The sequence below is a fragment of the Mesoplodon densirostris genome, chromosome 2 (assembly GCF_025265405.1).
Source record: "Mesoplodon densirostris isolate mMesDen1 chromosome 2, mMesDen1 primary haplotype, whole genome shotgun sequence".
NCBI lineage: Eukaryota > Metazoa > Chordata > Mammalia > Artiodactyla > Ziphiidae > Mesoplodon > Mesoplodon densirostris.
The window spans coordinates 145054476-145065918 of NC_082662.1; the positions used below are offsets into that span (position 1 = coordinate 145054476).

General features: G+C 48.9%; 1 protein-coding gene and 1 long non-coding RNA gene across 2 annotated transcripts; one reads left to right on the forward strand and one right to left on the reverse strand.

Moving 5' to 3' along the window:
- Positions 1 to 2153: 2153 nt before the first annotated feature.
- Positions 2154 to 6630, reverse strand: BTG2 (BTG anti-proliferation factor 2). The gene is made up of 2 exons (XM_060091098.1): positions 6308 to 6630; positions 2154 to 4953 (listed from the first exon to the last, which is right to left on the reverse strand). Exons 1-2 carry the CDS (start codon positions 6459 to 6461, stop codon positions 4619 to 4621), a joined length of 489 nt encoding a protein of 162 aa, XP_059947081.1. The 5' UTR covers positions 6462 to 6630; the 3' UTR covers positions 2154 to 4618.
- LOC132484500 (uncharacterized) lies at positions 5717 to 10723 on the forward strand. The gene is made up of 3 exons (XR_009531208.1): positions 5717 to 5945; positions 6892 to 7073; positions 10624 to 10723. It is a non-coding gene; the product is annotated as an uncharacterized LOC132484500 (long non-coding RNA).
- The last annotated feature ends 720 nt before the right edge of the window (positions 10724 to 11443 follow it).

Below are 11443 nucleotides of genomic sequence, written 5' to 3' on the forward strand. Positions count from 1 at the left end.
TTGAAACCTTATCAGGCCGGAGTCTGATCCGAACAAGGGAAGATTATTACTGACTTCACTTCCCAGCCCAAATGAACTTTTAGTTCAACTAATTGAAAATATGATAATAATTGTGCTAATTTGCCCTCCAGTAATTGCTAGGATGATGGAGATGATTTAGAACCACAAGCTGAAGAAAGGAACAGAGTTCATCTAATCCACCCCCTAATTTCTGAGACAGGAAACTTTAGGGGTTTATACGAACTCACATAGCTAGTTAGGAAGAAGAAGCTGGACCGCAGCCCACAGATTCTACCCCCCGCACCCCCCGCCACAAGAACTCTATTGCACCACTCTTTGTTGGGCCAGGTTCCAGCACTGGCCCGGAAGCCAGGAGTCCTCACTATCTTTCCGGACCACAGGTTACTCGAGGAGCAGATGTCAGCCTCACAGAAGTGGGTTTCTTCCCCCTGGGGCTCGTTTGTTGCAGCATCAAGGACTTCCCCACCCAAACCTCCTTATCAGGAGCCAGGATGGGCTCTTAATCTGCAGCTCCCAGGGCCTTGTCTACACTCTTTGGGGTGGTGCTTATCATCCAGAAACAGCTGACCAAGCACAGGTCTCCCAGGCTTGGCACTGTTTACCAAGTGGGGAAGCTGGGAGCAGAATGGACCAACCAACGCCTGGTCCTTGAACACATAAAAGCCACCAACTACAGTACCTCAAGCAATTCCTGTCTACAGCCCCTGTTCCCTCACCTGGCTAAGGGGTACTCTCCACTCCTATTGACATTGGTCAGATCTAAAGTAAATAACAAACTGCTTGATCACAGAACTCTCTTATTTAAATTGAGGGACTATTAGTTCTACCTAGAGCCATGAGCAACCTCAAGATCAATCTGCCATTCTGTGGTTTACCGGGCTTGGAAACAGAAGTGGGTGATGGTGTCCCCTTGGCCTCCAGACAACCCTCCCTGAATTTCAGACCTTCGACTAAACAATGAAATATCCTTCATGAGAGAAGCCCGTTAGGAAACAAGAAGTTAGATGCTGATTTTGTACTGAATAAGAGAAGAGTACACCAGGATGTCAAAAATTCGACCCTAACCTCATTTGTTAAGGACCTAGGTAGTTCCTTAACAAATGAGTACCTAGGACATTTGTGTTAGAAGCTGGACATGAAAATGTGACCATTCCTTTTTTTTTTTTTTTTCTGCGGTACGGAGCACAGGCTCCGGACACGCAGGCTCAGCGGCCATGGCTCACGGGCCCAGCCACTCCGCGGCATGTGGGATCTTCCCGGACCGGGGCACAAACCCGTGTCCCCTGCATCGGCAGGCGGACTCTCAACCACTGCACCACCAGGGAAGCCCTGGGACAATTCTTTTAAACAACTCCTTGACACAAGTGGGTCCCTAACCAAGTCTATTTGTGACACAGATGAGCTAGCTTCCCTGACCCCCATCTCCTAGCTCACCTACCCTCCCAGTATATCATACACAGCCTCCCAGGCCTACCTCCCACCTAGGACACCTAGGTCAAACTGCATGTTTGTTGATGAGGGTCATGGAGGTATGAAATGAAGTGTGTGTGTGGGGGGATGGTGCCACTGCTCATGAGACAACATGTTTAAATTTTAGTTTAAGTATAGCCCACTTACAGCCAAGAAAAAAGATAGCCCAGGTCAAAAATGTACTTGTGACCTTAGTGCAAACTGCGGAGCTAGCAAGTGAAGTGGGGGTGGAAGACTGTTTCAAAACCTCATGGGTAGAACCCAAGAGTCAGGGATGAGAAAGGCTGTTTCTATGTCCTTGCATAGATCCTACCTACATAGCCAGAGTTACAAATGGGTAAGAAACCTATGCTCTTGGTGTTTGCTGTCAGAAGTAGCTCCTTTTTAGCTAACTGGTAACATTGGCCTTCTGTCACATGTTTAGCTCCAGTGCCTGTATCCTGAGGCCCAAATGCTCTTGTATAATAAGAATGGTGGGTGCCAAATGGGAGCCCCAAAGATGACAAGAGAGCTTGACCAAATTTCAAAACCTTCTGCCCCAACCTGGAAAGGGGTTCAGTGTCCTGTTTACCATCCCAGTCTGTGAGCAGGCTGTGAGTCTTAATCATTTTTAATAATTTTTGTACCTAGCACATACAATAAATGCTTGCAGAATGAACTAATGAGTAAGGTGGAGCAAGAACAGGATGCATAAGATGAGCCCTGGCTAGCCTGAGGAATGCTCAGACTAGAACACTGGCCCATCTAGCATTTTCACAGGGAAGTTAGAATATGCATTAAAGAAGGGAAGTAAGAAGCTATCTCCCAGGAAAGAGGGGATGCTTGGAAATGTCCCTACCACCTATGCGATAGGTCTTCTGAATCCAACTGAAGAGAAATACCATGAGACACAAAGGATTTGCTTCTGAGGGAAATGCAAATTAGTGATGTGGGAATTTTATCTTCTCTATACCACACAACTTCATCTGCTACATTTTTATTAAAGAAACCAAAAAAAAGTGAACATTTGTCCATAAAGCTGTACACTCTTCCATATAAAAACACTATTATACAATTAGTAACCTTTGTCTTTTCTGTCAGAGTGAGTAGCTTACAAATGTACTATTTATTTTTACTTAATGGGAGAGACAGGACTGCTCAACAGTCCAGCTCTGGGTGTTTTGTTGTTTCTAAAGTGAACGTGAAAAAGAAGAGAGAAAAGATTAAGAATGAGACCATGAGGCTGCTTATAAAAAGGCAGGGACCTGTTTGCAGACAAGATGCAACGACAATCTGCAGTGATTCACAGCTTTGTTTCAACCCACAGACCAGAAAATGAGCTCTTGGGTCTACTGGCCTGAAGTTAACTTTAAAGCAATAAGGACTGGACAAAGGATCTGGGAAGGTAGCTCGGGATCCGGAAAGTTGAAGAGGCAGTACTGGCAGGAATGGGTAGGGGAGTGTTTGGTAACCAGCACCCTTGAGTCAGAATTGAGTATTCAAGAAATCCAGGAACGGGGACTGGCAGTGGGGAGAACGTTTCCTCACTAAAGGCAACAGCAGGAGGGTAGCCAGGTTGACCAGATGTTCTAGCTACAACCTTCTGAAGGTGATTCGGGTTTGGGAAACTCAAGGCCTTCTGAGGATCCCCCACTAATGTCACCGAGAAACTGAAGGAAGGAGATTTCTTCCCTGTGTAATTTTCCATTTTTCTCCAACCCAGAACAGTAAATATTGCACAAGTCTATAGACAAATTTGGATTGTACTGAGAGAGTCAGTAGCCTCTCCCACAGGTGCTCTGAGCACCAGGGAGAAAAAACAATGCCCAAGGTTTGGCTTTTAGTGTCAGCCCTACAAGAATACCAAGTAGTCCTGCAGAACTTGGGGCATTCTCCCATTCAGCCAAGGAATATCTACAAGGCTAAGCATCCAGCCATAGTCCTGAGGACAGAGGGAGAAATGGTTCCTTAAGCCCATCAGGGCACCAGGAGGTTGTGAGAGCCAGTTCTCCTCCAGATCCTCCTGGGACCCAGGAGGCCATATTGCACAGTGACTGAGAACTCTTGTTCTAGAAAATAGGGTAGCTCCATGACCCAACCAGAAGGGGAGAGGAGCGGCGGGGAGGCCGGAGGGGGGGGAGCAGTTAGAGAGGAGTGTTGTGCTTTTAAAAAGAAGGCAGTATTCAAGGACCTGAAGTTCACTGTAGCTTTTGAGCCACCTCTCAAAGGGATAATGGCAGCCTCATGAGGACTTCCGTCTGGTTACAAAAAGAAGGGTTTTGGCCAAAAAACATCCCAGTGGATACTCTTTGGGTCCCAAAATTCCATTGCAAATCAACCCCAAGGTATTTGCCACACATACTCACACACAGAGCAGCTCATAGCAAGGCGAAGGTTTTGTGCGGAGTGCCCTTGTGTCCCAACTCCAATAACCCTCAACCGCTGCCACACTCCCCTGACTCCCAAAACAAAAAGCTTTATATTCTTGGTGGGAGGCAACATCTACAGCCCCCTGAGAAGAGAATTAGAAACAAGTCGTGATTTCAAGAAAAGCTGCTCAGGACAGAAGGAATCAGGGGAGGCCTTTTCACTCTCTGCCTAGGATCTCATCAAAAATTGAAAGAGAAGATTAGGCAATATAGTATGATTTGAGTCCGGGCTTGAATGCCCCTGAGTAAGAGTAAGAGAGGGGCCAGGGATGCAGGTGTCCTGGGTGAGAGGTTGGAACTCAGCCTCTCTCCTCTCCCCAGGGCAGATCCTGACCTCTCTCATTCACAGTTACTAACCTTGCTTGCTCCCTCTCACATCTTCCTGGGTTGCTAGCGAAGCTTCTCCCACCTCACCTTGGCCAGACCCATGCCCTCCCTGACCATTCCCCCCTCCCATTCCAGACACTGCCTCTCAGACTCAAGCACACAACAATTCTCTCCAAAGGCACCTGGGGAGGCCACTTCCAAGCAGCTCCCTTTAAGGATTTTTTTCTTAAAAAAATCTTTTGGTTTTTTTTCCCCCTTTTCTTAAAAAAAATAATATACGTATATATAAATAACTCTTCACTTAAAATACAATTCCCCAGGTAGAGGTATGCAGTGGCCTGTTGTCACAGCAGAATGAGTACAGCAGAGTGCCGGGTGGGGCGGCGGGGGATCTAACTGGAGACTGCCATGATGTAGTTCTTTGAGGGGCTGCTCCTGCCCAGCATCATTTGATTCTTGCAGGTGAGGAGCCCATAGGAGGTGGCCACCGGGGCCTCCTCGTACAGGATGCAGATGGAGCCATCCTCCCCAATGCGGTAGGACACCTCGTAGGGGTCCACCCACAGGGTCAGCTCACTGGGCAGCAGCTGGTGCAGCTGAGGCTGGCTGAGTCCAATCTGGCTAGCCACTTTACTGATGATGGGATCCATTTTGTGGTTGATTCGGATGCAGCGGTAGCCAGAGCCCTTGGATGGTTTTTCAGGAAACCAGTGGTGTTTGTAGTGCTCTGTGGAGACAGTACAAGGGGGGATATGTACTGGTTAGAGCAGTTGGGCCATGGATGCTACCACAAGGGGGGTGGGGGTGATGGGATAGGAGAGGAAGGGACCTAGTGATTTTAAGTAAGCAACATGGTTTCTCATGAGTTTCAGGACCCTCCTGAAACCCTCCTGACACTGTAGCAGAAAAAAAAATTATGGGATCTGGACAAACCCCTCCTTATAGGACAAGGGTTTGTGTGTATCGGGAGGGTGTCCCAGAGCTCTGGGTTAATCCTTTGTAGCCAGTAGATTGCCTCTGGCACATCCCCAGTTTAAGGAGGAGGGGTGTGACTGGGGCTGGCATGTCCAGGCAGGGCCTCTGGGGACCTATGAGCTGAAGTTTCAAGGCCAAGAAGGCTGCCATCATTGTCGGACCCATGTCTCCCACCCTGTGCCTCAGTGGTTCCCTCTGCCTTGAAAAGTCAGAGGCCTGTCTCAGCGGGTAACGGAGGCAAAACCGGGATGTTTGGATGAAACATACGTTGTTCCTCAGAAGGCACGATCTGTGTGGGCACGTTCAGAGATGGCTGTTGCTGCCCAAGACCGCCGGCCAATCCGCTAGAAACAGCTGGGAGATGGGTCTCTCCCCAGCCAGCGGCTGCTTGTATCTTGTCAACCTCCTCCGTCTCACATCGCACCGCCCCCAACCCCGACACACGCCCGCAGAGCGCAGTTACTACGTACAAGGCTCTCTCTGTACCATAATAGGTGGCAGATGGCTAAGGGGGTGGGCAGAAAATACAAAGGGGGCCCGGATTCCAACTTCGACTGAGTCAACAGCAGACGCAGGCTCAGCGCAGCCCCGTGCGGCTGGAAGAACCACGGCTGGGACTCCAACTTGTTGAGAAGGTTCAGTCGCGCCTTCTTGTTCCATAGGGACCCCCCGGCCGGTCGGGCTTTGTTGCCTTCAGGGTCTCAGGGTCCAGTGAGGGAGATGAGCTCGCACTCAGACCCGCAGGTACCCCCCCCCCCCCGCCTTCCGGGACATAAGCCGGGGACTCGGGATCGCACTCAGGACTAGTGTTTGCGCCCGCGACAGCTTGGAGGGGAGCGCCCAACCAGAACAACCGCGGACCGACACCCGAGAGCAGGGCCGAGGAGGAGAGACAGGACCCAGAGGAATGGACGGAAGGTGGGGATGTGGGGGTGGGGGGAGGAGACTGCTGGCCACCCCGGGAGCTGGAAGGAAACCGAGTCCCGGAGCTGCTCAAGTGGGGAGCCCTGCCCTAAGAGGAGAGGAAAGACGCCTCAGGCAGGGAGGGGGGCCGAGCCCCGGTGGCAGGGTTCGACGGGCGCCAGGACCCTCCGCAATGTGCTCACCCGTCAGGGCTTCCTGGAGAGCCCCGCTGAAAACCTGAAGTCGCTGCTCGTTCACGCAGCCCCGGGTCCTCAGAAGGCTGGAGAGGAAACCCACAGCGGCGGCGATCTCCGGGAGCATGTCTGTTCTCTTCCCGGTCCAGCTGGCCTGGCTCATGTCGTGTGCAGCTCAGGGAGCGGTGGCGGAGGCGGGGGTCAGAGAGAGGTCTCTGATGGAACGTGCCTAACCGTTAGCCTCTGCTCGCTCGCCGGTCGCAAGGGCTTTGCTCGGACTTTACCTGCTACGCGCCTTTCATACTGTTGCGAGACCCGGAGGAGCCGATGGCGGAGTCCATTGGTCGCAGCCAGCGGATAGGGGCGTAGCCTGGCGTCCTCCCCGCCCCGCACGCCATCGGTCTCAGTCCCACCTACCGCCGCCCCCTCTGCGCTGAGGTCATCGCCCGCTGACGTCAGTGCTAGGAACCGTAGCTGAGCTTGCAGGCTGAGGGAGGCGGGAGGAGAAGGGGGGTGGTGGCGCGAAGGCTCTCTGGAAAGGAGAGCGGCACTTCAAGCTGGGGATTCTCTGACCTCTCCTCTCATTCTTCCAGACAGGTTAAAGAACACCTCCAAGAAGAAGCCTTCGTTGACACCACCTCTACCAGGAGGTCGCCTTTTCTGACTCCCCCCACTTTCAACCACACCCTGTCAGAACTCACCCATTTTACCGCTTTGCCGCGTTTCCTAACTAGTCGGAATGGGTTCCTCTTGGCTCTCCGGAAATAGAGACTAAGTATTCTATTTACTTCCACAATAATACCAACTTCCCCAACAAGTTATGCTCTTCTACAACAATGCCTTTTCTCTTGCCTAGAACCATCCGAGTCTTACCTACTGCTGGGTGGGTAGGGGTGGAGGGAGTGTTGCAAAACTTTTCAGTCTTCCTCTTCCACACGGGGAACCAGGCTCAGAACCTGGCGGCATCACAGGCACTCCTAGAGGTCTGTTGAATGGGGGTAACTCCTAATCAATATCCCAGGGTCCAGCACACATAGGTGCCTCATACCTATATGTTAAATGAATCAAAGCCAGTGGCCTCTGTAAATTCTTATTTTCCTTGACCACCTTTTCCTGGAGGCAGTCTCCCCTCTTCTTCCTTGACCCCAGGTTTCTCTGCCTCCTTCCCCGGCTGTGTCTCCCCTGGATCTCTTCCTGTCCCCGTTCCCTCACTATGTCCACTCACTCTTCCTTTTCTCTTCACTTTCTTTCCTTAGAGAGAGTCTATTCATGTTGTCCATTTTGATGTTTACTTTTTTACTATTGACTTTCTTATCTGCATAGTCTGTCCACATCTTCTCTCATCCCGCCCCTCCTACCCGCTCTGTCTCTCCCCTTGGATGTCCAGCCACCACATCAATGTCAGTCTAAGCCCACTGTCTTCTCCAAGGCCAGCTTCCTTCCTGATCTCCATTTCTATCAGCTACCATCGGTTCCCAGTCACTCTACCCAGAAAACTCAGACTCACTTTTGGCTTCACCTTGTACTTTGCTCCTTAGATCCAGTCTCAAGACCTGTTGCTTCTTCATATCTAGATGATTGCAGTAGACTCTGTCAAATCCAATCCCCAAATCACCCTTCCCACTGTTGGTAGACTTACCTTCCTAAAGTTCTGCATTCACTTGCTCTTCTTTTGCTCAGATCATTCTGAGACACCCTCCATTTGTCTCTGCATTAAGTATGGACTCCTTTGCCTAATAGTTAAGACCTTTCATAATTTGGCCCCATCTATCTTTTTAGGTTTCTGCCCCTTTGTGCTCCAAGGTGACTCTCCTCACTGTTCTCTAAGCATCAGAGCAGCTCTGCATCTCAGAACCCTCAATATTTGCCTATGATCCCTATCCCTGCCCTGTAATATGGTCCCCATTCTATGTATGCCTATATGTGCCTGGCATTGCTGCACCGTGGCTCATGCCATTATCTCTTGGATACCTCACTGCCTCCTTCCCATCTTTCCTAATCCCTCACACTCCTGAACGCACAGCTTAAGCTTGGTCCTCCATCTTGAAAACCTGTGCTGACCATTCTCTCACTACAGAATTAATAGTATCCATACCATTCATTTGGCATTTATAATCTGTTGTTTGATATTCTTAGTGATATTTTTAGAGGTTGACATCTTGTTTGCAGACTGCTTGAAAACAGGTTACTATGCTCATATGTCCTACATTTCCAGGACAGTTCAGGTTTCAAATATTCTGCTCCATTGCTTCATATAGCTCATTAAAATGCCCTGGAATTCTAGTATTTTGGCATTGAACACATCTCTTAGATGGCCTCTTCACTGGCTCCTCCCCAAAGCTGGATCAGGCCAGATGAGACCTCTGCTCATTGAGGGGGAAACAATTGTTACTGGAAACAGGGCTAGGACTGGAAACAAGATAACCTGGAGTGCATCAAACAAAAAGATCAGGTGTCAGCAAGACCAGAATTGACCAAGGTCAACCACCAAGGAGGCCAGGGAAACAGGTCAAGGTATAGACAGGTTTACAGGATGGTTTAGCACCAAAATCTGAAAATACTTAACATCTTCCTGGCTATGCTGTTGACTGGGGTCTGGTGTTCTGGGCCTTGCTTTAGTCCATAATTGATGGGAAAAATGTCTTGTGACAGATCATCACCTGTTTTTTGCCTTAGGAAATAGAACTCTGTCCTTATGTAGGTTCTCGTATCACTCGCCAGGTCACACAGCTAGTTCTTAATAGAGCCAGGACTGGCACCAGATCTGCTGACTTCAAATATGCCCTTTTCATTAGACCATGGAGTCCCTGTGCTATTACAATGGCTGCTGGTCCCACCTCATCCCACAGAGCTGTTCTAGATGATGATGCAATGAACTGGAGGGAAACAGTCTTCTTTTTGGGACAGTAGCAAGGTCTTATCCCCCACATTCCCCCATTACCTAGGAAGTGTCTTATTCTCATCATTGGTGATTAGTTCCTGAACTTTGTAGAGGGCAGTGATAATAAGAACCAGAAAGCACTTCACCTACTTTCTCATCCTCTCTTCTTTCTACACACAAGCCTAGGGAGAGGGAGTTTAATGTATCCAACATTCATAGTTTCCAAGTTACTCTACAGTGTAGTTGTACCCAACTCAGGATTTAGATTCTCAGTCAGTTTCTTTTAAGACCAAATATTGGGTTGGCCAAAAAGTTCAGTCGGGTTTTTCTGTACCATCTTATGGAAAAACCAGAAGAAACTTTTTGGCCAACCCAATACATTATAATAATCCAAATTACTTTTGGAATTTGCTGAAACTGCCCTTAAACTGCTAGGACCATGGTCCTTAGAAGCTCTAAAGTCCAGATTTCACTTCTTCTGTTGCCCGCTGCCTCCCTTTCTTTGGTATAGCCAAGGTATAGTTCAAGCATCAGGATAAGGACAGTGTGTCTCTCCCTCCCTCTTCTCTTCTTCCTGCTCCTCTTCCTCCTCACTCATCTCTTCCCCTCCCCCGAAGGGCCTTGAGTTGAATTTTGAACATTAAATGTCCTAACACTGTGCTGACCTGTGGCTCTACCTACTGCCAAGTGGGCAGGTAGTGGTGGAGGTGGGGGTGGATGCCATTTTATGCCTCAACTGGATCAGAAACTTCTTCTGTACCATGTGACCCCTACCCACTGGCTCCCTTGGTCCTGGTTGCCCATCTCACCCATTTGCACAGCCTACCTGTGTGGCCCCTCTAGAGTGACCCACAGCATCCCAAACTGCCCTCTTCAGACCAAATCCCCACCAGAACTGGGTCCCTCTCCTCAGGTCTCAGCCCTGGCCTTGTCTGTGGAGTCATCACACATGCCTTGCTCTCTACGACACAGTCAGGAGCAACCAGAACATTGTACGCGACTGTCTTGCTCAGCATCCTGCTGGGCCTGCAGGGTCTTGGCTTGGTTCTCAAGGCTACCTCCCAGTTTCCTGACCACATGTTGAAACCTGAGGTTGAGTAAAGTTGATCTGCAGGCAGAGTCTGGGCTGCGATATTCTAGGAAGATGGCATCAGCTCACTCCTACACTGTGCAGTGCATAGTTTTACTAGGTCTGTGTGTGAGTGTGCATGTGTATGTGTGTGTGTATCAGTGTGGGTAGGAGGGCAATATATATATATTTGAGTGTACATACTGAAATGTGTATGATGTTTGTGGATATATGTTTGCAGATGTTAACATGTACTTAGTATATGTTGAAGAACATCCTTTTGTGATGTGTGGGTGTTTTGGTGGAGTCTGTATGTTGGCAGGCATGTCTGAGTGTGGCTGGTATAGTTGCTAATTTGATCTTTCCTCTTTTCAGGCCTCATCGGTGACAACCTTGCTCTGCGCCCAGAGCTGATAAGAAACATCACCCAGGGAGGACAGGTGCCTCTTCTTCACTTTCTAATCAGAGTGGAAATACCGCTAAATATATTCATAATTCTTTGCAAGCATCATTGAGTAATATCCAGAACACCTTTCTGAGTTCCCTATCACCTTCTCACAAAGTTGTACCCTTCAAGATCAGCTCTAGGCCAGTCAGTCTGGGGGTTACTCTTTAGAATCAGGAACAGGAATCAAGGACAAAAAAAAGATGACATTGTCCCCAGAAACTGTTAACAAAGACTAAGAAAATGGGGATGTTAGCTATTTTTAAGTTTCTGTCTTTAAATCCCTCCCCCCCAACCCCAAAGTGAACTGAGAACAGGGACAGAAACAGATGATGCGAAGATGATTAGGGTAGAATGGAAAATACCCATCTGGACTGAAGGAAGGCTTGGTAGAATATAAATATGAAAAGGGCTTTCTAATCCCCAGGTCACAACAATTTTCAAGTCCCTAAGGACCATTTCTAAGAATGCGTTGAGGGCTGGAGAAGAGTCATAAAGCTAAAAAGTAACCCATTTCTCCACTTGCTCTGAAGATGGATGCAAAAAGAAGATTCCATTGTATAAAAAGCACCTAAATTAAGCAACAGAAGAACTTCCTTATAGGAAAGTGAGCAACTAGGATATGCTAAACAAGGTGTCTGCTCCAGTCAGGACTCAGACACTGAGATACAGGGCATCTTTATAGTGAAGGATGAAAATAGCCACAGAGGGTGGTGGAGTGAAGTCTGCTGGCCCCAAGCAGCATCTAAC

Coding starts and splice junctions, on each gene's coding strand:
- BTG2 (XM_060091098.1), bottom strand. CDS start 6,461: ATGAGCCAGGCCAGCTGGACCGGGAAGAGAACAGACATGCTCCCGGAG. Junction 4,954..6,307: donor TCTCCAGGAAGCCCTGACGG/GTGAGCACATTG, acceptor CTGTCTCCACAG/AGCACTACAAACACCACTGG.